Below are 26,040 nucleotides of genomic sequence, written 5' to 3' on the forward strand. Positions count from 1 at the left end.
GCCGTCGCCCGGGCGGTGCTGACTACCGATATCAGGCATTGCTCATCACTGCCGAGGCATGGGGCGAGATCCAGAAAGAAGGTTCCTCGATCGCGTGACCTGGCTGGGCTGCGGAGATAATATGTACACTAGATACATGGAGAGACTTGGGGTTAAATCACTCAAAGAACCCCCCCCTTCCCCACCAGATAGGTACTTTTTACGGAGGAGCCTGTTAAAAGAATTATCCTAGAATGCTAAGGCCAGACCTATGGATCTGGACCTACTTATTATTAATCTAGCTAATAAGAGCCACTAGATTTATTACCTTTCTTTTTCTTGACTAGGGCCTTAGCAAGAGTAATTATTATAATAATAATAATAACAATAATAATACTACTTTTTCTACTTTCTAACTATTATAGCCTTTTATATTAACCTAGCTTTATAGGCAGTTATTTTTACCCTTTGTAGCTATAACATAGAAAAAATAGCTAATAAGACTACAGAGATAGTTAGGTTACCTAAGTGTATAGTTAACTATACCCTCTCTTAAGTAAAAAAGTAAGGCTTTAATTTAACTACACTTACCTTTATATTACTACCTAAATATATTAATAATGCCCTATAGACTAGCTAGCTAAAGAAGGTAACACTTTTAGTAGTAGACCTTGTTATATAAAAGGTTTACTATAATTAATATAGTAGGGAAAAGATATATACTAATATTACTAGTAAGCTATAAAGGGAGCTTAATATAGATATATTAGCCTTAATAGTCTACTAAATCCTCTAGTAATATAGATTTAGAAAGACTAAGCTAACAAGGAAACCTAGCCTATTTTAATAGATAAAGCAAGAGAGGCTTTCTTAGTGCCTAGCTTATTACTACTAGACTCTTAAAGATTAGAAAAGGGTTATATAGTCTAATAAAACATCTATTATTTTATCTTATTGCTATAGTAGCTACTATCTATAGCGCTAAACCTATAAGGCCTATATAAAGTTATATATTTATACTTAATAGAAAAGGTATTCTAAGTTTATATTCTAGGGCTACTTTATATATAATAAGAAAGGCCTTTACTACTGTTAGTTACCTAAGTCTCTTGTAATATAATAAGAAGCTACTGCTAAGGTTAAGGAGTTAAACAAGGAGTTAAAGCTAGTTAAGTGCCTTAAATAGGAACTAGAGAATAGGATAACTTAGCTATAGCTCTAGTAGATCTTAGGCTATAAACTAACTTTTTACTAGAACGCCTATACTAGTAAGTTAGTCTACAAGGGTAATAGAGGAATTAACTAGTACTACTACTAGAAGGAGATTCTTTTACTAAAGCTTTTTCTGTTTATTACTCTTAAGTGCCTACCTAACGCTTTAGTCTAAGAAGATAAAGCACCTTCTTATAACTACTACTATATTTACTATATATATGCCCTCTATAATATCTAGAAGCTACTCTAGTGTAGTAATAGCCTTAACCTTAACCTTATAGAGCCTTGCTAGCCTTAGATAAAGTAATTTATAATAAAGAAGGGCACACTAGTTAACTAGGCTACTACTATAAAAGCCTAAGAGAAATACTAGTAAGAGCTACCTTAGGAGAAAATCTAGGCTTAGATAGAGTAAATACTAGCCTATATTAAGGCTATTATTACCTTTAACAGTGGTAATAAATACAAGGAGGGCTAGTAGGCTAGTAGATACTAGTTAAAGGTTAAATATAGTAAATAATAGCTATTAAAAGTATTAAATTAACTAAAATAACTAGCTTACTTTAGTGCTATTAGGGATATGAAATGTTGGCTATAATCAAGTTGGGTGGGCACCCCTGTAAATACCTTTGCCACTTGACATGGGTCTGGCCTTGGCATTCTAGGATAATTCTTTTGACGGGCTCCTCTGTAGCTGTTGTGAAATGCTGCTGCGCCAGGGTCAGAAACATGCCCACATAGCCACCGGTATTTTGTACAGCTACCGTTTGCGGGCATCTGGGCCGAGCCACAGGTACAGTCAAGCAATCGTGTCGATTCGTAACGCTCGCATCGGTTCGTGGTTGGTGAGGGACGAATACGCGGCTAGGCCATGTAGCAGCGGCGGTGGGGATAGCAGCACCGGGCGAATCAAGCGCAGGAGCGAGAGCGAGAGCGAAAGAGACCTAAACGAGAGATCAAAGCTGCTTGCCTGCCTGCTCTCTCTCTCTCTCTCTCTCTCTCTCTCTCTCTCTCTCTCTCAATCTTTGACACCACCACTATGCGTCGACTGAGCCAGCTCGTGGAATCGGAAACTTTTTGGTTCGAAAATGGGGTCTTGAAGCGACCAGGACCCTCCCCCCCCTTTGGGGGATATTCGCAATAGAACAAGATTGGCCAGGCAGGATTAGAGTATAGTACTAGGTAGACATTGGATACCCGAGCTTGTGGCTGACGGGGTCTTGATGTATCCTGTGTATTTTTCCCACTTCAGTCGTGGTCGTCGATGCAGCTTAACATGACTGCCCCCCCCCCCCCCCCCCCCCGTGTTTGAGTGCCGGGCGGATGTTGCAATGCACACTGCCGTCTGCATAGGCCGTAAACGTAAGTGGCTTTTCTTTCTTGACGCCTCCTCGCATCTGAGGAAAAAAGGTCCGCCTTAACACCCGTCACCCCGAGCCCGCGGAGCGCAAGACCAATAACAAAAGACCAATACCAAGAATGGACAAGACAAGCGCCAATGCGACCTGTAGCTGTCTTTGCACAAGCGCGCCTTGTCCTTTGTCAGATGGTCAGGCAGGGAGCCGAAACTTTCCCAGCCCCAGAGCTGCCCGGCATCGTACCATCTGGGGACGTCGCCTTGGCATAGATCCCCCCTGGGACCTATGTACAGCGTACAGCGTACAGCGTACGGCGTACGGCGTACAGCCTACCGGTCCACCATGGGGGGGGCTCCCGAACTGGAAAGTCAAACAGATTGGAACAGATTGGGAGGGGCCCTCGCTCGTGCTCGCTCATCCCCGGCTGCTCCATGGTGGATGGAACCTCCCCGTTCGGCATCGCGAGCCACCGATGCTTTGCACAAAAAGCCGCGTTCGCGTTCATAATTCTCCCGCCAGCGGCCGATCCCCCCCCGATCACCTGCCTAGAATTACGGACCTCCCTTGTCGTGGAACCACGTCCCCGCCCGCCTACCCACGAAGGCGGTTGGTCATCAACCGTTTGTACCCATTCTTCTCCGTTCCCGACGATGTGGACAGGGCGGGGCGAGGCGCCATTGCAGCCCGACTGGCTGCTCCCACCATGGGGCAGCATGATTGAGCGGGGAGGGGGGGCGTGGGACGATGACAATTCACATCCCGCCGGGTTTCGGCCGCCTGACCACGGAAGTAACCCACACACGGGGCTTTGCAAGCAAACGGCCGCCTCCTCTTCCCAGTGAGCAAAGCAGAAGCCGGTGGGAGAAGCCGAGTACGACACAGTTCGAGCGCTGTGGCACAGATGGTATGCGGCGTTGAGTGCGGCTCGAGCAACGGTGTGCTTTGTCTTGGACGAGAATGGGGCTGGCTATTTCGCCAAGAGCATTACGAGCTTAACGGCTTGCCGGGCCATCTCTGTCTCTCCTTCTCTACAACACGTGGGCATGGGCGACAGCCGATCATGTCCACAATTGAAACCGGCGGGAACTTGGATACTATGCAACCCTAATCTCATCTCATGTCGAAAATGAAGGAATGAATGAATGAATGAATGAATGAATGAACGAATGGGCCTTCCCCAAACTCAGAATGGCCCAGCCTACAAGGCGTTTTGAGTCCCAAGGAGCCTGATCCAGGGGGGCTCCCCAGTATAATCAGCCCAAGACATTCGGCCCAAGTCAACAGGTGAACCCACAACGTGCCATTGCCAACATTCTTTGTCTTGGGCCCCTTCCAAACACTGCCCTCGGCCAAGCCTGACAGTTGGCGAACGACGGACAGTATCCTGCCCCCCTCCCCCTTTTCAGAGCAGCGATGACGAGGGAGAGAGAGAGAGAGAGAGACATTTCACGTGATGAACAAAGAAGGAGAGGGACAAACAAATAAGTCGACGAAAAAAAAAAAAAAGAAAAGAATTTTTTTTTTGGCTCATCATAGGAGCCGCTCGGCCTCGGAGCGCGGGGTTTACAAGTCTCCGGCCCGCCCCTCCGCCAAAGGCTGACGATTACATTTTGATTTCCAAGCACCGCAAAAAAAAAAAAAAAAAAAAAAAAAAAACCCCTCCCCTTTCTTTGGCGCGCAACAGACGCTCAAACACTCCCCCCTCCACCAGCGCGCCATCAGCCCGTTTTTCTCGCAAACGTAACCTAGCACCACCCCAGGCGGCATCATGGCGCCCTGAGCATGCCGTCTTTAGTGGAACCTGCGATGTGAAGCGCCGTAATATGGGGGGGGGGGGGGGCCTTGGGGCCGATAGGGAGGTCGTAGGGTGGGCACATTCAGATGGTTTTGGTTTGCCGTCGTGCCTGAAAATATGGGGTTTGTTTTTATTTTTTGGCTTTGGTTTTTTCCGGTTCCGGTGGACTGTTCGTGTTCCTCACTTAACGGTGTGAGACCTGCTCCTCATTATAAGCGTGAGTGTGTGTGTGTGTGTGTGTGTGTGTGTGTGTATGAGTGTGCGTGCGTGCCTGGTGGTGTCATGGTATCTGCGCAGACTGTTGGCATCTGCGCCCGACCAACTGGCCCAGCCGTCGCCAAGGCTACTAGCATCGACGAAATGCCCACTGGCTCGTCTGCTAGGTATTGCTGCCCGCTACTGCTGCCCGCTGCCGCTGCTGCATGGCACCCCTCCCCCGTCCGCCGCCGCCGCCCCTTGATCGCCCGACAGGGATGACGGGTGCAACCTAGGGGTGTGTGGAGGAGGTAAACCTTTTTTCTTTTTTTTTTTAATTTATTTAATTTACTTCCTTTTGGGCCCAGGTGTGGCTCAGAGGGATGTGACGACGGCTGACGGTGCCCGCCTGTCCGCCGACTCGGCGGACTTTGAGCATCTATTTTGTCCGCATCGCACTCCGACTTCACTCCCCACGACCGTTTGCGCGCGCGCGCTTGTCGTGTCTGCTCCTATGCCCCCCCCCCCAGCATGCTGTTTCGCTGTCCCCCCCCCCCCCCCCTAATTTTAATGCACCCCCAAAAAGATATGCTCATGAACAGCCTGTACGGTCGATCAAATCCCCGTGCCGCCTGAAGCTTGAAGAAGGTTTGAAATCAAACTGGGAGAGATCTCTCCGCCCCCCGCCCCCCTTCTCGAGATTGGGCGAAAAGAGGGAGGGGGTGCGGCTGGGTTCGGTGACCACCGTTACCAGTAAGGCCCGCGCCCGCTTCTGCACATTCACCACCTACCTACCGTACCTTACTTGCATGGTTGGTGGTTCGTCTATGATGATCTGATGGAGAGATTGTTCGCCCGCGTCTCCCCCGGGGGGCTGGAGGTGATTTGCAACAAAGTCGTGACGTGGAAAACCCCCCGTGGCTCATCACTTGGCCCCTTGGGAACTAACTTTGAGCGTCGCATTCGCTCAAAATCCTCCTTGGCACCTCCCCCCCCCCTTGCCCTTCCCTCTTTGCCCTGCTGCTGTTGCTGCGCGCATACCCAGGGGAGCTGGCTCTTGTCCATTTTCCAAGGGTACGTGGAAGGGGGGAGGGGGGGCGGAGTTTATACGCGTATATTCTTTTTGTTATTGCGTACCGTCGCCGGGGGAAACGCTCCCCCCCCCCGTTTCGTTTACGTCCTTTGCTGCAACAGCTCATCGAGCGTGATTGGCATATGGAAAGGAAACAAAAGAGAATGACGGGATTAAATAATCAAGTCAAAGAAATATATGCTGTAAACATTTGGGTCCGGCGTTTGTTTATCTTGGTTTTTCCTCGCCAACATGCAGGTAATCTCTCTCTCAACCAGCCAATGTGTCCCATAGCAAAAATCTCATCTCACTGGCAAAGGAAGAGCAACTAAGTTCATTTTTTGATTGATGAGTGGTGGTTTAGGTACATTCCCTCCCCTCCCTCCCCTTTCTCTCTCTCTCTCTCTCTCTCTCTTGTGCTTTTCACATACACTCACGACCTCCAAGAGAGAAAAATAGAAAATAAAAAGCTTATGCACTTTGACCCCCAGCCTTATGTTATGCAAGCTCTGTGTCCGTTTTGAGGTAAAGAGAGAGAGAGGTAAGGGGTGGGGTGATGAGGAGGGGGGCGCGGTTAAAGGGCAAAACCTTATATGCGCAGCGGACTGGCTGTTGAACCTGGCCATGAAATGTGTAATGAAAAAAAGAATGCTTTGTACAATAGGATAGATTTGTACGGAGTATGTTGCGCGCGCATCGGGTCCGGTTCGTCGTAACATGGTATCGTTGACCCTCCTTCCCCGCCCCTCCCCCCCCCAACATTTCCTTCGTCCAGGCTTCGTTTTCTACACTTCCAATCGGGACTTCGATGGCGATGATTAAGCTTCCTCGGCGACCAAAGCACTTCTCCTCACACCCATCACAGGAAAAGAAAAGAAGAAAAAAAAGAGTATAAAAAAAAAGGACGATGATGAATAAGACCATATCCTTGAACGCCCGCCACATTCGTCTCGCCGGTTGGGTGGGGCCCTTTGCCCACCCAGAAAAGCAACGCCTTCGTGGTGTATCGTTAAAAAAACAACAAAAAGTCAAATAAACGCAAACCACTGCCCCGGTTCTTTTGCGCCCAATGCCATCGCCCGGACCGGAAACCCAAAAACAAGATAGGTGGAAACTCCACACCTCATAAATCCGTGACGATGCAGAAACTGCCCAAAGGCATCATCAAGTACCCATTGGTCCGAGTTCCCCGCCTACAGCCGCATTGGCTCGCCGTCGTAGCCTCCGTAGATCATCGGGTCGCCCATACCCATCATGACTTCGGGGTTCGGGCAGTTGAGGACGTGGGGCTTGATGGTTCCGAACTCGGACTCGACGAGGCCCTGGCTCAGCATGTCCATGCCGGCGAGGGCCCCCGGGTGCTGGAAGAATTGCTGGGCGAGGTCCATTGGCGCGGGTGCCGCCTGTCTGGGCATGTTCCACGGCTGCTGATACGTGTTCACGGGCGGGGACTGGCTTTGCTGGAACATGGCGGCGGCGGCGGCCGGGTCGATGGGCGAGGCGGCCGAGTCGACGTCGAAGTCGGTGTAGCCCGTGGAGAAGCTTTGCGGTGACATGGTCATCGGGTTGTTGTGGCCGCCAAACACGGCCTTGCGGTAGTCGGTTTCGAACTCGGAGTGGTCGACCTCGGAGGAGCTGGCGCGGTCCGATCGGTCGCAGCCCGAAGCAGAGTCGGCCTCGGCCTTCATCGCCTTCTCGACCTCGCGCTCCTTCTGGTGGTCTTCCAATTGGCGCGCCAGCTCGGCCAGACCGGCCTCGTCTTCGGGGAAGACGGAGTGGACCGGCAAATCGATGTCGCTGTTGGGGCGGATGCATCCCAGCTTCTGGGCAATGTTGTGGATGACGGGCTGTCCTCTGTCGTTGAGCTCGGGTTCGCCCAGGTCCCATTGCTGTTGATTCCTGACCATGGAGTAGAGCTTGTGAACGGTGGCGATGAGGGCGAATTGGGTGTGCTCCAGCACCTCGGCGTATCCCCGAGGGAGCTGCTTGTATTCCGTCTTCTTGCGGATGCCGGCAGTGCAGACGAGGCCATCATCCTTGCACCTCTTACATGGGAACTCTCCGTCGCACTAGACGTGTGGTGACGGGTTAGCCTTGGGATCCTTGCGACCTCGAGGGGGAGGCAGCGAAGCAAGCGCACCTTGGTCTTCTTCATACGACATCTCTCACAGGCCTTCCATACTCTCTTGTGGCGGCCGTCGGCATGCATGCCTTGGGCGGCGTGGTCGTGATGTTGTTGTGTTGCGTTGTGGGGGCTGGCGCGCTTGGCCGTGTGGCGGTTGGGCTTGATGGACTTGGAGCTGGACAGGCTCTTTCTCGGTTTCTGATCCTCCAAAGGAGGGGAGGGTAGACCGCTTCCCATTGTGAAGGACTAGTATATAGACGGACAGACGGACAGACGGACAGGTAGATGGTCGGGTAATATGTTATGAGGTGGTGCAGAGAAGGAGGAGAGATGACGGTGTGGAGGAGGTCAATGGTGCTGTAGACCGAGGGGCAAACTGCATATAAGTGTGTGAGTGAGACGCAGACGGATGCCGTGTAAGTCGAGTGAGCGAGTGTATGATAGCGAGAGCGAAAAAGGGCCCCAGTTTTGAGAGGGATTAGCAGGAGGGTCGAGAGAGTCGGGATGACACAGGGAACAAGTACACGGTGCTAGGGTCGAGCGGGCGGGAAAGTCAGCACAGCAAGGTACTGGGGTGCAGGGCGTGGGCAAATTATTAATGATTAATGTCGACAACCACGGGGAGTCGTCGGCTCGGCAGGTGGACGGGGTGCGTCTATTGTGCGCGCGTGGGTGAGATTATGCGATGCACAAATGGAAATAATGGCCGCGGAAGCTTCAGTGGTTGATAGAGTTTGGCCGCTCGCAATGCTAAGCAGGGCAGGGTGTGTGTGTGTGTGTGTGTGTGTGTGTGTGAGGTGTGTGCGGTGCGCGTGTGTACGTGTGTATGTGTGTATTTGTGGGTGGTGTGTGTGTACATGTACGTGGACGGCGGGCGGTATCCCGCGGGCGGTACTGGTACTGTACAAAGGTACCTAGACAGCTGCTACCTGCAAGAGGCTAATGGGGGCGGATACAAATACAGGCAGGACAGGCAGGCAGGTAGGTAGGTGCTGGTGTGGGTTCGCTGACGAGGTCTGGCATTAACGGTCGGCGACGTCTTTATGTCCGAGTGCGCGGGCGGGCCCCGGTGAGTTCTGGAATGGGATGGACTGCGTAGGGATCCTGCCTGGTTCCGTTTTTGCTCAATCGAGTATGTGCGTGTACTTTCGTACACCATGCGTAGTATTTTGTGTCGAGACGGCACTCAAAGTATGTGCCTACACTACCTGGTACCTACCCTACCCTATCCTACCTAGGTCGGTAGGTATGTAGGTAGTAAAGGCTAAGATGTATGCCGGTACGTATTCGAGTTGCGGCGTGTAGCTTGCTTATCGTAGCGGCGCGCTAGCAGCAGCCTTTGGTGAACTGGCCGTCTGGAAGGGAAAAGTCCGCAGCGGAGTTCAGAAAGACGGGGGAAAGGGCGCGATTTGAAAGCCGTACCGGGATGGTTGATGTATGTTTATTTGCCCTCGATATGATATGCTATGATATGGTGGCAGGTTGCTGACTGCAGAACCGATTATGGCACCAAGCGTGCAGTGTGCTAGCAGCTTGCTGGCTGTTCTTGGAAAATGTGCTTCAGGCAGGGTTGCTGATCCCCTGATTCCTTATTCGTTGGTAATCCAAGCCGGGCGGATTTTAGACCCTTTGGAATCGCAAAACGGTTGCCTAGTTGCCGTTTGTGTGCGAATGGGATGAGATGATGATGTGGATAAGATGAATGTCTTCCACGAGGGCGCGGGCAGACGCGTCTCTTGAGGCTGCGGACGCTGTGCTGTGCTGTGCTTGGTTGGAAGAGAAATCTGAAGTGTCAAGTCGGGTGGAATTTGGCACGTCGTTCATCTGCCTCCCCGGTCAAAGAGGAGACCTAGATCTGATAAGACAGCGTCCCGGTTATAATATCCAGGAAAGACAATTGTACCTATATCCGTCTCGGAGCTGGGTTACGGTAAGCAGTACGGATACTGTACCTGACTTGACTCACCTCCTAAATAGAACCCCATACTTGTAGAAGGTGTATGCCATATTGAACTGTATACCCCCTGTCCGCGGTTCTGGCGCAGTCATGATCGAAAGATGACATGATGCTGCACCCATGTTGGCAATGGGGTCTGTCTAGTCTGGAGAGACGGAACAAAACGGTAATCTCTATGCAACGACAAAGAGTCTACGCCTCATCAAAGTGGGTTGTGGTCGTCGTAATGGTGCTGTCGAGGGGGGCAAGGCAGGGGACCGGTACATGACAGTACATCGGGTGTGGAGGTAGGTTGCCAGGTCCCCGACAGAGTGAGTAAGCTTTGCATGGGTGACAGGGGCCAAGGAATGGAGCCAGATGCATACCTACTGCAGAAGAGAAGGAACATGGTGTACACATTGAATCCCGCGCCGAGAGTGACCGCCAAGATACATCTACGAGGCGTTCCTTCGCGCGGTTGCACAGGTACACGATAGTCACCACGTATAGTTTGGCTTGAACAAAACAACACTGTAGAAGCTGAGAGTGACACAAACGTGCCGAAACTATCCCCCCACTCGTCCGTACTTGGCTGGCCGTCCGCCGTATTGTTCTGCTTTCGCTCTGCTTTTAATGCCAAGGGCTTTTTTTTTTTCCTTATGTCAATCCATCACACTAGCCTGCTGCTCATAACTGTAATTATTCCCCTTGTGCACTCGGCGGGACTCAGCGAGCCCGCCGACCGTGACATCAGGGTCAGCTGCATTCACGTACGACAAGTCCACGGGCTGTTGATGAGGCCGGCGCCGAGAGCGGGGGGCCTTGATTGACTCTGGGCGGCGCCTTTGTTGTAAATCGACCAGATATTGCCGTGGCCGACAGCGTTGGTGAGGATTTAGACTCGACCACGGACGTGACACGGCATATCTGGTGTGATGACGCCAAAGGCTAGACTCCATCACGTGTTGCTGATACGCGTGGTCGGTCCCTGTGTGGAAGGCCACACTCGCCCAAACTGACAGGGAGCCGGGCTTGATGAATCATGGATGACCACGACTGCTGGGTTGGGCCCAAAGGGATGAGCAGCTGGCCCACGCCCTCTGCGCTTCTGCTGGCAAAAATAGCTTGAACTCCTCAGTGCTTCGATACGGTGCCGTCATCAAGGCCCAAAACGGGTCCACCAGCTCTTTGTCTGCCTGGGCTGGTGGAGGCAGGTCGTCGGGAGAGGATGTTCAGGGGCATTTCTTTCTGGCAGGGCTCGAGCTGGCTGGATGCAAAACGGGTTCGAGGAACAGACGTCAGGCAATGGCCGAGCTTTCTTCCATGCAGGGACTTGCTCGTTTGGGTCAACGACGGGCGCCGGCAGCCTGGTCTGGGATGGCCGTGGCGAGTGGACTTTTGTGTCATCCTAAACTGCTCCGTGGCAAAGACCCCACGGCGTCGGTGCGTGCCAAAGCCAGGTCGCGCCAAGAGCGGTAGCTACCCTCCCCCCCATTCGGTCGAGGTTCGTGATGCTTCGGGGAGCTGCATAGAAGGTGTGTTGTGCCTGACCGCAAACTTTGCCGAAGCTCGTGGACGGTGTTGCCCACGAGGGTTTGCTGTAGCGCGACCGGTAGGTATAGAGGGCGAGGCAAGGGAACTTCAGTTCAAACTCGTGGGCGGCGCAATACACTCACTGTGCGGCAGGATCGTGCTGGTCGGTTGTGGCTACCATCAAACCCATCTGATACCATGACACCGTCCGAGTGTGCACAAGACGTCACGGCGTGCAGTTTCGAGCAATAAAGTTTAACCCAAAGCCAACGCTTTAGAGCCGCCCATTCTGTAGCACGCCGAGGCAGCAAGGTTTGTTTGTGGTCGATCCCCAATGATCGGGGAGGGTGGACTTATAGCCAAAGTCCGACAAAGATGACGGGAGTTGTTGGAACAGAGAGCGATGGCATGGCTTGTTCGCCGATGGCACGGGGCAGAGGCTCGCAAGGCCAGCTGGAGAGATGATTGAGCTTCTGCTTGGGCTGAACGGCGGCCGCATACCGGTCAGGTTTATGCGATGGCAGTCGGTGACGTCTCGACCTGCTGTGGGCTTCACTTCGAGCGGGCGAGAAGGCGAGGCGAGACACATGCATGAAGGTCGTCGACGACACTATTCACGTCAAGGGCGTCATCATGCCCGACAGTCGAGGCATGCTTTACCGTGTGTCCTGTTCTGGAGACCGGATTTTGAGACCAGCGATGACAAGGTTGGTAGGTGGGTAGGTGGGTAGGTGGGTAGGTAGGTAGGTAGGTAGGTAACTAAGTAGCTACCTAGGTAGCAAGGGCGGTTGACGGCCTGGATTAGGTAGTGTAAGCAACGGAGATGGGAACCGAACAAACACGCCGCTCGTGCATGATTAGAGCCATCCAAGTACGAAGCATAGGAAAAGAGGGACAACGTCACTCACTGACCAGCTAGACGACGGAGAGACAGGCACGTACATTGCAGGTACGTATCTACCTACCTAGGTAGGTATCGTTGGAGAAGAAGGCCAGGAACAACGTAGATACAGTACGGAGTACTTGCTCCACTACAGCATACTGCCTATATGTACGGAGTACAGGTACGTATGGTAAACTACCGAGATAGGCAAGGTCCTTACATTTAACCTAGCTCGATTAGTGATAGTGAGCATGGAAGCTGAGCCTCCCACAATTTGTAAGTAAACATTATGAGTTGGTCTGTGGGGCGCAAGGGGATAACACTCCTGCAAGCGATGCTTATATCCGTCGGGGCAGAAGGTGCGGGACTCCGACAGAGATAGATAAACTAATTAGGCTAGTGGGTTACACAATGCCTCGCTGCATGATGCTACTGACCGAACTACTACTCACCCAGGTTACACCGCAACAACCTCATAATGACTCATGCCTCGGCTCTAGTTGAGATCCCAGACGATGCATCTGCGTCTGCGTCTGCATCTGCACCTGCGTTTTACCTATGTCTCTGCCTCTGCCACCATCACTTGCTGTGGACAGGACTTCGTTTCCTCAGGCTGAATCGACTTGGGGAGAGGAGACTCAAGATCCACGGCACTCACTCACTCACTCACGGCGGGCAGTATTCGAAGCCTTTCTGCCTGTCTCCGTGGAACGAATCGTTGCGCCAAAGGGAACTAACTTCCAGGGCTGGCTAGCCTGGGCATGGCGTGCTCGTAGCGAGGCGGCGCTTTCTCTTTAGCACGTACACACTACGACCACGACAGTGATATCATGGTGGCTCTGGCCAGGGAGGACCCCAACCACGTGTAAAGCAAACTCGAAACGATGCTCAATCGGTGCTTGTGGCTGTCGCTGTCGCCGTCGCCGTCGCCGTCCCGGTCCGGTCCCGGTCCCCAACCCCCAACCCCCATCGGCCTTAGGCACGGGATGAATTAGAAATCTCACAGCGGGACAAGAACAAAGCTTACCTAGTTAGTCGCCGGGACCAAGTGGGATGGGTGGGTTTGAGGTAGACACGCTCAGTCACCCCTCTCTTCCAATCACACAACTCGAAGTCGGCATTCCAGCCATCTCCCACAATACTTCCTCCAAAAGGTACCCCATGAGAAGAAAATTTCGTTGCGGAGCCTCGAATCTGGGTTACCGAAGAGCGAAATACCACCGGCAGAACGGACCCATTCCTTCCCCGTCTTTGTCAGCAGGTGTGAAATCATTATGGATCGTCGAGTTTCTCTCTCTCTCTTTTTTTTCCTTTTTTTTTCTTTTTTTTCTCGTTCTTCTAGAACGTCGTTCGCGGGTCTGTCTCCATTATGCCCGTGGGCCAAGATTGGTGGTGGGTCAGTCTCCTCTATGTACACATGTATTCTGTAGATGTCCGTCTGGCATGGCCCCAAAACCGTGCAATTCCCACCTGGGTATAAGGTATGCGTTGAGTATATATGTACCTCTGTACCCTGGACACCTAGGTAGATTGTACAGGCATGTACCTCGCTACATAATATCTACAGATCAAGCAGCCCGAGCGATTGACCAATCGGCTTCGCTGCTGCCAAATGGATGCCCCACTCTGTGCCGCGGCTGGAGTACGTACCCGAAGAGCAACAACATCCGCACATTTTCGGCCTCCGGTTTGTCGTACTGAGCCGCCCCTCCTATCTCCAAGTGCCGTTTCTTAGTTATTATGATGCTACTCTAAGTCGTCTGATCATCGTTATCCTTCTCGTTCACCCCCCCGCTGCCGCCTGCCCGACCGCCCTACCGGGCTTCATCGGCCTTATCACTAATCACCGGTCGCCGACCATCGACTTCTCTTACAATTACACAGCCTTCCCTCTTGAGCTCCAACACCCGTCACGCCCCCGTCATGTCAACCCAGATCCCTGATGAACTCAACATCGCGGCCCCCTTGTCTGTGACCCCATGAACCAACGTCTTTCGCCCGCGCTCATTGTGGTCGGCGAGCTGTCAACAAGCTAGAGTCCGCTCCATAGGGCTACGGTCCATTAGGCTTGGCTCGGATCAGCCTCCGTTGGTACGGTGTACAGAAGTAGTGTAGGCGAGGCTAGCGGATGCCTTCCGCTCCCCGTCCGGTCTGCGACTTGCACAAAGTTATCCCGCAAGATCCCTCGCTGATCTGCGGGTCGGACCCTGGAGCAGCCATGTCTCGGCCACAAACGCGGCATTTCGGCCTTGACTACGCTCCGTAATCCACCCCCCCCCCCCCCCCTTTTTTTTTTTTTTTTTTTCTCTCTTCTCTTTTCCTGTGACCCGGTGAAGGCTGCCAATGTCATAATATGGCTATCGTACCGCGTCCCCCTTACTCGATATACTTGCTACAGACCCGATATCGGAAACCTTCCCATTCACCAATCCTATCGGGATCGGAGCCTTCCTGTCCTCCTAATCCCGGTCTCACAAAGTTCCTCACGTGACTTCTCCAATCGTTCGCGAAAGGCTCTTTCTCAATGGGGGTTTTTTTTTTTGGAAGAAATCGGAATCTAGATGCCTCGCTAGGACCTGCCAGCCACTTTCCCTGGACATGGGTGGTACAACACATTGCTTGTCGGCGCGGCATCGAGATCGTTCCGCTGCGCAATACCTATCCCGACAAGGCGGTTCATCCCCCCTCCCCCCCCCTTTATCGGTCTGGCGGGATTTCCATCGAGCCTACTACGCTTTCCCCCCATGGACTCGTGCGCCCCTGGCTGAGTTGGGTGGCATCGGGCTTGGACATTGACGCGTCATGTGCAAAGAGATCGTAAAGCCATCGGGCTTCGCGCGCGCCAGCCGTCACGGGGTATCGAGATGTTGAAGACGTCACTCGGGATCGAGGGTTTCGATCTCGTTTCGTTTTCTGCCAAAAGGGTTTCGGCGTCCCATCTCAACTGCGGTACCGCACTACTCCCGACCCCATGGATCGCGAGAAACTTGACGTTGCATGAGGACAGTATACCCCAGGTGCTGGACGGCGGCTCCGAATCGTACGGGTCGTCGGCCAGGGTGCAATCCCTCGCTCCCGCTCACGAGTCCTCCCCTCCCTCTCTGGTGGCCCCGCTTCATTCAGTGCCGTGTGTTGACTGATACGCGCCAGGGCTGCATGTCTTCCCGCTCCGTGTGGGTATTTGGGGCGCGTGATCGTGCTGTCCACACTCAATTTTTCCGCTAAAAGCACAAGTTTTGTTCTTCAGTCGAGGCAAGAGGTGGGCCTTGGAATAACAGAGTTTTCCGGAGTTATACTCCTTTTGGATGGTCCCCCGGACCCGAAGAGCCGTGGGCGGGGTCACGGGATTGAAGACGATGGGGCGCCGGGATGTCCTGGCACCGGCGACGGGGCCCGGGGCACCGCCGTACGGTATCCGCCATCCCGAAGCTGCCCAGCAATGCAATGAAGCGCGCACGAGCAGAGTTCATGCGTGATCCACCAACGCGGAGCGTAGGTTTTGTCGAACACAGTACCGTTCCGTAACGGTCAACGTTTTGGGCAAACATCGACGGCGTCGACAGGTCACAAGCACCAAGTGACGTGGTCCCATACTAACCAAAAGCCGGCTGCCTTGTTCCCGTTTTGGCCAGCGCTATCCCAGGAGATACCTGTGATCTCGATCGCCAAGGTACGCTGTTCATTGAAGACCTTTTGAGAGGGGCTGGTGTGCTTGGTAGCGGAGCACAGCCGTGCCTCGACGGAAATGAGCAGCGTTGCGAGTCACGCCACCGACTCCCTTGCCTGAGAAAAAGCTCGGGGGAGGTGGAGAACTCCCCCCCCCCCGTTGCTATCTCCGGGATGGATCTGGAATTTCAATGAGCCGAATGCATTGCCCAACACGCGCTCGTCTTCCCTGGGCCCTCGAGTCCCCCATTCAAGCATGCGCTGCCTGTTTGCTGCCTAGGATTAATCAATGTTACGTACCTGTCATATCACTCCGCGGCGCATGGGCCTTTGGCTCAGATCATAACGGAGCCTGGAACCTGATGCACGCAGCTCTACCTTGTCCCGTGAAGAGGCAGATCCACGACCTACAGTGACAGCCTGCACATGTCAGTTGGATGCAATGACATTGATCTAATGATTTGCAACCGATTGGCGGCTTGCAGGGGGCGGAAGGTTGGTCGCTGCCAAGGCGGACCACGACTGCGCGAGTCAACCAATCGATTTCACCATCACGCAGTGAGTGCATCACGACCCCCACAAGACAGCGGTTTTTCTCTTATCATTACACGGTAACGGTCGGATTGAGCCGACCTCTGGAGCTGCGCCCGGGGCAGATCCGACTTGCCCAGAAACACCTCATCGCTTACTCATGGCAACCGCCAGGAAGGCAAGGGGGGGGGGGCCTCGACGAAAATCCCTTCTCACGATGCCCGTCACGTCCGCGGCGCTCCGCGGCGCTTCACGGCACACCGCGATTTGACATGGTGACCGAGACACCGCCGACCCCGAACGTCTTCCGACCCAAGCCTGCACGCCCCACGGACACCCCGATCGATGCCCCGGACACGCCATCCATGCTTGGACGTGAATGTCCCCTGGGAAGCAAGGGTATTCAGCTGCGGCGGTCGGCGCTTCTCTTCCGGTTGGGGAGGGGAGGGGAGCACAAAGCAAGCCTGGTCGGTATAAGGAGGGTGTTTTGGGATGAGTCCCGATCAGTCATCCGCCGTCACGGAGGAGCGGATCGCTCCACTTTGCAAACTGCCGATGTTTTCGCCGGTCGTCTCCCGGCGTCTGGATACCGGTAAGGCCACCGGTTCCCCAACTTCGGTAGCACTTGGGCCATTGACATGGTGAACTTGCCTTGCGTCAGATGCGGGCTTGTCACTGGCCCAGGCAGCTCGTAACGTAACGTATTCTTTCTTCAGGAGGCATGTTGGCTAATGATAATCTCGCTCGACCAACACAACTGTTTCCACCCTGCGGAGGCCTATGCCGGAGACGGCGAGCAGATGACCTCTCCTCATGTGACAGTCAGGCGATACATTCTTAGAGTATAGCAGAGAGCCTCTATACCTCGCGTTCATTAATGCTTTCCCGGGGCATTTCTGCTTACGTATACCATGGCCGCGCATGCAATCAAGGATGCGTCAAGGCTGCCTCGGTCGGCTCCCTGTTTATTATCACTCAGTGAAGGACCCTTGATCTGTTTGCTAGCCACTGAGAGCGGCTGGAGGCAAAGCCTCACTGCCCGCTACCCGCTACCGATTTTCACATGTGTGCTGGGCCCCAGGTATGAATAGGCTTCCCCCTCCGCCCCCCCCTAGACCCGGCTTTCAGTTGATCCAACCAGATTGGTGAGTAAGGACGCGCCGCCGACGACAGCCCATTTCGGCATTTGTGTTTTCTTTCCGTTATGCTACAGAGGGGAAAAGGGGGGTTCCCCTTCTCGTAGGACAACTCTAAAGAGGAAAACTATATATAGCCTTTGGCGACCGTTTGCTCCCCTTGCTTTGAGAGGGCGTTGCGTTTCAAGATTGCCGAAAGTTGATTCGACAACGTTTGAAAGGTTCGTCACAATTTCTTTCCCCCTTCAAAGGGAATAAGGGACCTAAGCTATGCCCGGAACGTCCGTGCTCCAACGGTCCAAGTAACCGCGATGCCGTGTAAGTAGGAGGGGGGCGGGGGAGCATGAACGGTTCGGGTAGATAACCCTCAAACACGACCACGGCCAAAAACAAACGTTCGTCGTAACTTCATGCTCTATGCAGAAAGTACACGGAACATCGCTTAGTTTGCACCGTCCACCAATGTATCCAGCAAGTCGTCCCCTCCCCCCCGTTCCGCGGTCCCCTCCCCTCGTTCCGTACCTTCGTGCCTCGAAACAGATACCATGTTTGCACTCGGTTCGCGACTGGCTCGCAAAACGAGCCCCCTTTGCGAGTGTCCTCGATACGTGCCAAGTCCACCAGTGGGCGCGGAGTTTGAGTTCAACCCTTGCGCTTGCAGTCCGCCGCCATGTCGCTTCGCCTTTCCGCTGCGGATTGTTCTGGCCCCTGGGGGACGGTGTGCGTTTGCGATGCGGCGGAACAGGTAGGAACTCGGCCGGTTTTTTTTTCTTTTTCTTTTTCAGCCGATGAATGAGCCGGCGGTGTGCCGATTGATGTGGTGAAGCAAGTTCTAGTCCCCGCATGGCGGGCGTACATGCAGCAAACCGCTTTTAGCAGGCTCCTTAGAGGATACAGTGAAGGCCGAGAGGTGTCTCCCGCTGTCGAGTTCCCTACTGAACAAGTTGAATGAGCCGGTGTGCGGTTAGGATCTTCCGATCGGTACTTCCTATTCTGTTTCATCACCGCAGACGGGATATGTGACTTGGCATATCCACGAACGGGCCGTTGGCGAGATGTCCAAACCCGCGGAAAGGATCACACTCTATTTGGTTAGACATCGGCGGGACCGTTTACTCTGTGTGGCCTTTTGCAGGGTAGTCAATTGAGTATACGAGTTCTGTGGGGAAAGGATGGGAGCAAGATGTGCAGGAACAAGCGTGTGGAAGTCATAAGAAACTACATATGTGAACCGGGTGTGCAATAAATCATGAGGGTCTCGCAGCTGAAGTAATTGGGATGCTTTGGCGGTGCACACTACCGTATATCTGATGAGCGATTTGGTCCTTTCTGTGCTCTGGATTTCTCCCTCCCACATTGTTGTTGCACAGAGAACCATAAATTCGATGCTTTGCACTTTCTTTTGATTTTGGAGACACGATGTTGAATTCTATATATTTGTGTGTTATCCGTAGTCAGGCCAGCTCAGACTCATCGATCATGGTGATACACACGAATGACCACTCAGGGGCTACAATACTAGGCTCACATGACACAGAGAGCGACGAGGTCAGAACATGTCAGTGTATAACGTGAATATAGGCTAGCAATCTTCTATGGCGGAGGGAGCCAAACTGTCAGATGTGCGCCAGAGTACGCTTACACGCAGTCTAAGTCATTCGAGTTCCTAATCGAGACATTCCCGCCCCAAACACTACGCCTAGCATAGAGGAGGATAGAACGCGACGAACAAGCAGCAGCATGCTGTTGCAAAAAAAAAAAAAATTTACCAATATGAGCCAAAAGTCAAAAGAGTTCACTCCCCGGTGGGAGCTACATCTCTGGTGCACATGCCGGGAAGTCATCGCTAGCCAGTCGTCGAGTAGGCTGTCCGGTGCGGTACTTTTTCGATCGACTCGGGTGGGTTTCGAACCATCGACCTTGGCGAGTGCCTCGAAATCACAGTTTGACCCGAACCCCCTACGCCGAGGGGATCGCCTTCTGTGTTTGGCGAAAGCCGGAGGGGGATTTCTGGGCCAAGTAGGGCCTCGAGCGCTCCTTGGAGGCCTTCAGGGTGCGCGAGACTGGTTCGCGGACCGTGTTGAGGCATCGGAGGAAGGAGCGCGGGTGGTTCGCGCCCGCGTGTTGTGCTTTCATCCCGTCTTCCTCCTCCTCGAGTCCCGGGACGCGAAGGTGGGGCGCGATTGTTGACGACCGTCTCCACAGCAACGGCGGCGAAAGGTGAAAGTAAATAAAGCCTAGGGACCTCTTACGCCACGTGACGACCTTTCCAAGGGTGGCTGGTCATACGTACCACGCACGGGTGGTTGGCGAGCGGTGGTGCTCATATCGACCTGACCCGAAGTGAGTAGCCGACCACCCCACAATGCCCACCTCCTATTGAGTCTGATTCTTGGAAGTCTACAACTACTGGCGCAAGTGAACAACGAAGTCGTCAATGTCTCGTGGTGTAAGAATGCGTGAGTGTTACAAGCACAAAGCAGCACACAGTTAGTTATCCATCTATGACCAGCTCCGCGAAGCATTGATGTGACGTATTTCTCGAGCATATCATCCTACTGCATCGGATTGCTCGACGTGCACAAAATTCATAAGCTGCACTGTTTATGCCGTCAGGATAACAACTCTCCGAGCTTGATTGCAGTGGAAAACTCACCAAAACTTCACTCGAGAGTGGCCACTCGAGAGAAGTCCACAACTGCCCCCCTCTGACATGTTTGATTTGTCTCTCTACCCCTGGACTATCACTGATACGTGGTTGGCGACGGGAACAGCATAATCAGTCAGACAACCTGGTGTACTCCACATGGCAGGGGCTATTACGCGCTGATAGGTGCACTAGGTGAAAAACAAACACATTCATTTCCATTCATCGCGTCCGGCCGTGACTATTCTAGATCATAAGTAAAGACTGTGGTCATCTCCCAACAGAGACGTCTCGTCATCGAAAAAGTTACACACAAGGTATCCAGCCTTATTAACATCCATGCGTCCACGTGGTCCTAGTCATCAAGGGATGACGTTGAAATAGAAACGAAACCTTGCCCCCACAATTGACACCAAATCATTGGCCCCTTATTTTTGTCGCGTTATACAGGTTTAAGGGTAATGGGATCGACAGCCCCCCAGTCCGGTGGTGTCGCATCCCTTACATCAAGCCGACGACAGCGACGACCGCGCCCAAGGCAGCCCCGGCAACCTTGACAGCGCGGTTGGAGTCGCCACCAGCCGCGGCGTTCTTCGAGCCGGAGCCGGACGAGCCCGTCTCCTGGGCCGCCAGCGCGCCGGTGAAGGTCGTCAACAGCGTGCTGCTGCCCGAAACGGCCTGGGCGACGGTGGCGGGTCCCGTGACGGGGACGCCGTTGACAGTGCGGGTGACTGTGACGGTGTCGGTCTTGTAGGCCCAGCCGGGGCCCATGCCGCCCCACGCGCCGCCGGGGCCCCACCAGCCGTCGACGGGGCATCCCGTGATCGTGACGGCAGCATCCGTCTTGGACGCGCCGCCCCACCAGCCGCCGCTGTAGGTGAAGGTGCTCGTGCTCGCGCAGGACGTGAAGGCGTTGCACACGGACGAGGACACGGAGGTGTACGACGCCAGCGCCGCCGTGTTGGTGGTGCAGGCGGAGCGAACGCAGTCGTTCAGCGCCGGGGTATCGGTGCAGAAAGCTTGGGGGGTAGGGGTGGCGGTCGCGAAGTGGGAGGAGAAGCAAGAGCTCTGTAAGTGGAGTATGTGTCAGTCGTCTGAAGACCAGAATTTTGGGGGGGCGGGGCAATGATGGCGGGGGTGCGTGCGGGGGAGTGGGTGAGGGGGGGACCCAACAACATGATGGGACAAATGTTGCGATGACAGGAAGAAAAGTCTAATACATGAGACTTACAGCGCACTGAGCAACACCCATGCCGAAGCCTCCGGGGCCAAAGCCGCCAAATCCACCGCCATATCCGAATCCACCGAAACCGGCACCGTTCCCGGGGCCCCAGTTTCCATTGCCCGGTCCGTTGGGGGCGGCGACAGCAGCGGCGCCCTGGGCCAGGGCAGCAGCGACGATGGTGGCCTTCATTTTGATGGGGTTTCGCTTTGGTGTTTTTTTTTTTTTTGTTGGTTGGGATAGCAGAGGTCGTTGGTAAGACTGATGAAAAGAGGCTTGTAGGTGAGTATGTGTTTGCGGCGAAGATAGGATGCGTCCCAGATTGGTGTATCAGATTGGTGTATCAGAGCAGTAGCCAAACACCGGACGACACAGAGCTCGAATGGCTTCTCTTTATATTCTGCGAACGACATGGCCGCCTCCTCGCCTCAGACACAAATACGCCTCTCCGCCCGCTGACGTCTATGGCAATCTTACTCCTGCAGACTGGGGTGGGAAGCCAGAGCTTCGGTCCCGAAAGACGCATGGCAAAAAGCAATGACATGGTGTCTTGGTGGCCCCCTCGTCTCCTTGGTGAAGGGAACCACTGGCCGGCCCACAGACACTCGCGTAGAACTCTTTGAACTCTTTCGCAAATCCTCTCGGGTAGCCCAGGCCGCTGGTTCGGTACGACGGTCGAAGGCCTCTTCGTCCCTTCCTCCATCCCTCTGGCAACCTGTCTGCTTACGATTTCAGCACAGCGCATCGTGCAGACCGCCCTGTCCTTCCACCCCCTCGCATCAAAGCCAGGGCGCAGCCCTGCATGGCGCTCCCATGGGCTGCGTGACAAGAAAATAGGGGAAGAGAGAGAAAAGATAGCGCCGATCGAGAACTTCGCTCAGAGGTGGCCACCTCTTCGCCTGCAGCAGTCAGATAAATCCGAGTGGCTCGTCGGCATTGCATGCTTACCATAGCCCAACAGGGCCGCGTAAACAAGGCAGTTGGTTCGGTCGGTTGGTGGTGTGACTTGACAGGTGGAAGTCCGGGATGGGGTTTGGGGAACACCGGCCGTAGCGGCAGCTCCTAGTGTTGGCTGGTGATCCATGGCTGCCCGAGCCAATCAGCACTAACTGCCGTTTGAACCGGCACAGGCTCGGTCCCCCGGGTAACTCGAAACATGGATTCTATTTCCCCTTGATTTCCCTCGCTTCTGTTGTGACAGCGGCCTTAGGATCCCGCCCTTTTTTGGTGTCTCTCCCCTGACATAGGTGCGCCGACTCGTCCGAATGTGAGAGTGCGCTGATGCTGCTAACGTTGGTGCTCCGTGCCTGATGCGACTCACAACCATCCATCGGGATCATGCTGCCCCTCCAAACCGGGTTAAAAAAAAGCCCCCCGAAACGCAGCATTGCCAGCGGGTAGTTAGGTACTGTCTGGGCGCTAATAACCTGATCACCGGCCTAAACTGGAGCCTGCCTTATTCCATTTGTTTCAGAATATGTGCTTATGCTGCTGCTGGACCCGGGTTGGTCATCTGGCTGGCCGCCTTCACGAAGGGCAACAGATTATGGGCTGGCTGTCGGCGTTCCGATGTGTCGAGGCTGGTCATATCGGCGTAAGCTAACGTAGGTACTCTCATGGGGTTCCGCGTCCGCCTCAGCAGATGACGCGGCAGTTGGCTGTCGCCGCTACCGGTATGTTGGGGAAAGCTCACGTATTGGAAAAAGAAGAAAAGATCAGTTCTCTGCGTGTCTATCATCTCTAGTCCCACGTGTGTCGGATGATCGGCCGTCTGCAACGCCGTCCCATACCCTTGAATTAACCCTAGCCGGTAGGAGGACCCTGCTTGCTTGATGCGATGCAGCAGGCTCTTCATCCCATTCCCATCCTCGCGCAAACTCCAATGCAAAAAGAAAGTCCGCAATCACGTCTCAGACACGCCGTTACTGCAGGGTAGTCCAATCCCAAACTCATACAAGTAGCCCCCCGGTCCCCAGCACCGCCTTGTCCACCTGCCATGACGTCTATCTCATCACCGTCAATGAATGGAATCTGTCGGCTCCAAGCTCAGTGGTAGCCCCGCTGACGAAACCACTGCCATTCCGTTCTCCGCCACACAGGCTTGCTCTACAACATCGTGCCAAAGGTGACCTCTTCCTCCTTGAATGGTATCGGCTTGCGCGGACTGACATCGTCTGTGGTTTTGCGGTGGCGGAATGTGAAGCCAACGAAGAGACTCTTGCCCATCTCGTCATCACGATCCGCCATGGTCTCCAACGCCTGCTGTTTGTCATGCACCTCCTTGTACTTGGCCATGTCAGCCTCGTTGGAGAAGTCATCAAAGTATCCTGCGTCAGTCTCCGAGTCGAGCTCGGGCACGAATGGAGCCTTGGTACTCCGCAGGGTGTCCCAGTCAACCTCGGCGAAGTAGTGATGCTCATAAATCTCTTTGATGTTGGAAAAACGCCTGGACCGGGAGTTGATGCAACTGTGGACCGTAGTCAGCTAACGTTGTACGCGAACCTTGGGACAGAAGGAGCACTTACGTCGTGATGAAGTTCCATGTGCGGTTGCTGAGGAAGTAGTTGGGGTCCTCCCATACAGGCCGCTTGAGAACCTCTTTCCAGTGCTTCAAGTTCCGCCAAGTCTCATCAGGGGTGGAACCGGCAAATGGAGGGAATCCTGTCAGTGCCTCGAACAGCATGCAGCCCAAACTCCAGTAGTCCACAGTGTAGTCGTACTCGTCCCCCCTAAGAACCTCAGGCGCCATGTAGTCAGGCGAGCCAACGATGGACTTGGCGTAGTTCATGTCCTTCGCCCGCATCGTCTGGTAGCCTTCTCGCCGCTCCGCCACAGTTCGCTTATCCATGGGCTTTCCAAACGGCACCGATGTCTCGGAAGCCTTCTCGAGACGGACTCGCATGGACTCGATCTTGGCTGGAGCGAGCATGCCCGCTGCCAATCCAAAGTCGGTGAGCTTGACGTGCCCGGTGGAGTCAACAAGGAAGTTCTCCGGCTTCAAGTCTCTGTGGATGTACCCAAGCTGATGGAGCGCATCAACAGAGCAAAACATCTCGGCGATGTAGAAACGCGCATGGCGGTTGCTCAGAACACCAGTGTTATTCAGCAGGGTGCGGAAGTCTCCACCTGGCACATACTCCATGGCAAGATAGATACTCTTGTCATCCTGAAAAGAGTAAAGCAGGCGAACCAACCAGTCACTCTTGGCGGTCGTAAGGATGTCGCGCTCTGTCAGGACATGGCGGACTTCGTCCAGCTTGAAGAGCAGTTTCTTGCTCATCACCTTCAGGGCACAAACCTCGCGAGTGTCTTTCTTCTGCGCGAGGAAGACCTGGCCGTAGCCCCCCTGTCCAACCTGCGTCAGGATCTGGAAGTCACCCTGACGAAGTCTGACACGCCTCTTTCTCAGGTTGGCGCGCTCCCGGCCCTTATACTTCTGCCACATCTGATTGTACGTCGCTTCGTCAGTCTCGGGTGGGGGCGGAATTTCCGACTGGAATGCAGTCAACCTGTTCTGTCTGGAGCCGACGTAGGTGAGGAGGTCGAAGTAGTAGTCAAGAAAGTCTAGTCTTCGTCAGCTGAATGGCAGCAAGTTTTGAGGGATACAACATACAAAGCTGCGTCACGTTGACAAGTCTTCGCACATTGGGACGTTGCAGGATCTCCAACTCTTCTGGAGTAAGAGCTCTCTGAGTATTGAACTTGTTTCTGGGAGTTGCAGCCTTCTCTCTTGGCTGGTACAGCTCATGGCGAGAGATGGCGGCATGGCTTTGCTGGTAAGGGGAGTCAGTCGCTCCCAAGCGCGGGATAGGAGGGGTGTTTTCCTGTCCATGGGACTTCTTCAATGGACTGCCGGTGGAGGTCGTTCCCTTGTGCAACACGCTTTCGTCCATGCTAGGGCTGTTTTCGTTGCCCCTTCCGGGAGACTGCGGGGTGGTGATCACGCTCAAGGGACGGTCGAGTCTGGGCCTTTCGAGCACAGGAGTGCTCAGCTTGAGCGCATTGTCGAATGTATCGGGCAATTCGTGGGCCCCAGGAGGGATTGTTCTCTTGCTAGGGCTGCCCTGGGGCGTGCTGGGTGGATTGATGAAGCTGTTTCTTGTGGGTGTCTCTGGTCGCGACGAGGTATGAGTGTCTCTTGTCCCTCCTGGGAACAGGTTGGCCATAAAGCCTGACATCGTTACGACGTTGTCAAACAGACAGGCCGCGATAAATTGAGGGAGGGGAAGTGAAGTGAGGTCAAGGCTGCACGAAGGCCGAAAACAAAACGAGCAAACAGTCAGCCGGTGATGGGGCTGATAGGAGAGAGCTGAAAGGATTGAAATCGCTGCCGAGTACGAATAAAGTTGCGTGCTTTTGATAGAGGATGACCAGCGCGGCTTATTATGTTGTTGTCTTCTCCGACGTGGGGTTGATTTGGGCTGGAATCCAGGGCGATGTATGGAGACAGACAGCCCAAGATCTATGGGCCTGAAGGCTGATAGAACCATGCACAGTCGATCGCTGCCCGGGTGGGCACTCTCACGTTTTAGGGGGGAGACAGGGAACAAAGGACAGTGTTATTGGGTAATGCGGGGCATCAAGTCAACAATGTTGCAAGGGCAACCGCTGGGGGACCCATGTCGCGAATACAACATGATCACGTGATGATATAAGATAAGATTATAACGTTGTCGGAATAAGTGATCGGGCTTCTTCCTGATGGCCAAAGCTTCTTTCCTCTGATATCAATGTCGACAACGACCTC

General features: G+C 53.9%; 8 protein-coding genes across 8 annotated transcripts; 4 read left to right on the top strand and 4 right to left on the bottom strand.

The window, feature by feature from the left end:
* Positions 1–2,444: 2,444 nt before the first annotated feature.
* Positions 2,445–3,551, top strand: LY79DRAFT_31572 (uncharacterized protein). Its single transcript, XM_060552371.1, has one exon. The coding sequence runs from the start codon at positions 2,674–2,676 to the stop codon at positions 3,271–3,273; it is 600 nt and encodes a 199-aa protein (XP_060417639.1). The 5' UTR covers positions 2,445–2,673; the 3' UTR covers positions 3,274–3,551.
* Positions 3,552–4,230: 679 nt separating this feature from the next.
* On the top strand, positions 4,231–4,870 carry LY79DRAFT_31564 (uncharacterized protein). Its single transcript, XM_060552369.1, has one exon. The coding sequence runs from the start codon at positions 4,465–4,467 to the stop codon at positions 4,822–4,824; it is 360 nt and encodes a 119-aa protein (XP_060417640.1). The 5' UTR covers positions 4,231–4,464; the 3' UTR covers positions 4,825–4,870.
* Positions 4,871–6,807: 1,937 nt separating this feature from the next.
* LY79DRAFT_587684 (uncharacterized protein) lies at positions 6,808–7,976 on the bottom strand (the record flags this gene model as incomplete). Its single annotated transcript, XM_060560802.1, has 2 exons — positions 6,808–7,683; positions 7,755–7,976. The coding sequence occupies 2 exons, from the start codon at positions 7,974–7,976 to the stop codon at positions 6,808–6,810; spliced, it is 1,098 nt and encodes a 365-aa protein (XP_060417641.1).
* Positions 7,977–9,441: 1,465 nt separating this feature from the next.
* Positions 9,442–11,446, top strand: LY79DRAFT_676843 (uncharacterized protein; the record flags this gene model as incomplete). Its single annotated transcript, XM_060564472.1, has 3 exons — positions 9,442–9,669; positions 9,841–9,983; positions 10,752–11,446. 3 exons carry the CDS (start codon positions 9,442–9,444, stop codon positions 11,152–11,154), a joined length of 774 nt encoding a protein of 257 aa, XP_060417642.1. The 3' UTR covers positions 11,155–11,446.
* Positions 11,447–12,995: 1,549 nt separating this feature from the next.
* On the top strand, positions 12,996–14,204 carry LY79DRAFT_31914 (uncharacterized protein). Its single transcript, XM_060552392.1, has one exon. The coding sequence runs from the start codon at positions 13,145–13,147 to the stop codon at positions 13,790–13,792; it is 648 nt and encodes a 215-aa protein (XP_060417643.1). The 5' UTR covers positions 12,996–13,144; the 3' UTR covers positions 13,793–14,204.
* A 5,179-nt stretch (positions 14,205–19,383) lies between these two features.
* Positions 19,384–20,266, bottom strand: LY79DRAFT_701050 (uncharacterized protein; the record flags this gene model as incomplete). Its single annotated transcript, XM_060564917.1, has 3 exons — positions 20,081–20,266; positions 19,718–20,024; positions 19,384–19,661 (listed from the first exon to the last, which is right to left on the bottom strand). Exons 2-3 carry the CDS (start codon positions 19,971–19,973, stop codon positions 19,384–19,386), a joined length of 534 nt encoding a protein of 177 aa, XP_060417644.1. The 5' UTR covers positions 19,974–20,024; positions 20,081–20,266.
* On the bottom strand, positions 20,267–21,654 carry LY79DRAFT_600718 (uncharacterized protein). Its single transcript, XM_060561834.1, has 2 exons — positions 21,303–21,654; positions 20,267–21,139 (listed from the first exon to the last, which is right to left on the bottom strand). The coding sequence occupies exons 1-2, from the start codon at positions 21,483–21,485 to the stop codon at positions 20,573–20,575; spliced, it is 750 nt and encodes a 249-aa protein (XP_060417645.1). The 5' UTR covers positions 21,486–21,654; the 3' UTR covers positions 20,267–20,572.
* Positions 21,655–23,399: 1,745 nt separating this feature from the next.
* On the bottom strand, positions 23,400–25,471 carry LY79DRAFT_587686 (kinase-like domain-containing protein; the record flags this gene model as incomplete). The annotated part of the gene is made up of 3 exons (XM_060560803.1): positions 23,400–23,760; positions 23,819–24,857; positions 24,907–25,471. The coding sequence occupies 3 exons, from the start codon at positions 25,469–25,471 to the stop codon at positions 23,400–23,402; spliced, it is 1,965 nt and encodes a 654-aa protein (XP_060417646.1).
* Positions 25,472–26,040: the final 569 nt, after the last annotated feature.

The sequence above is a fragment of the Colletotrichum navitas genome (genome assembly GCF_030913465.1).
Source record: "Colletotrichum navitas strain CBS 125086 chromosome Unknown LY79scaffold_10, whole genome shotgun sequence".
Lineage (NCBI taxonomy): Eukaryota > Fungi > Ascomycota > Sordariomycetes > Glomerellales > Glomerellaceae > Colletotrichum > Colletotrichum navitas.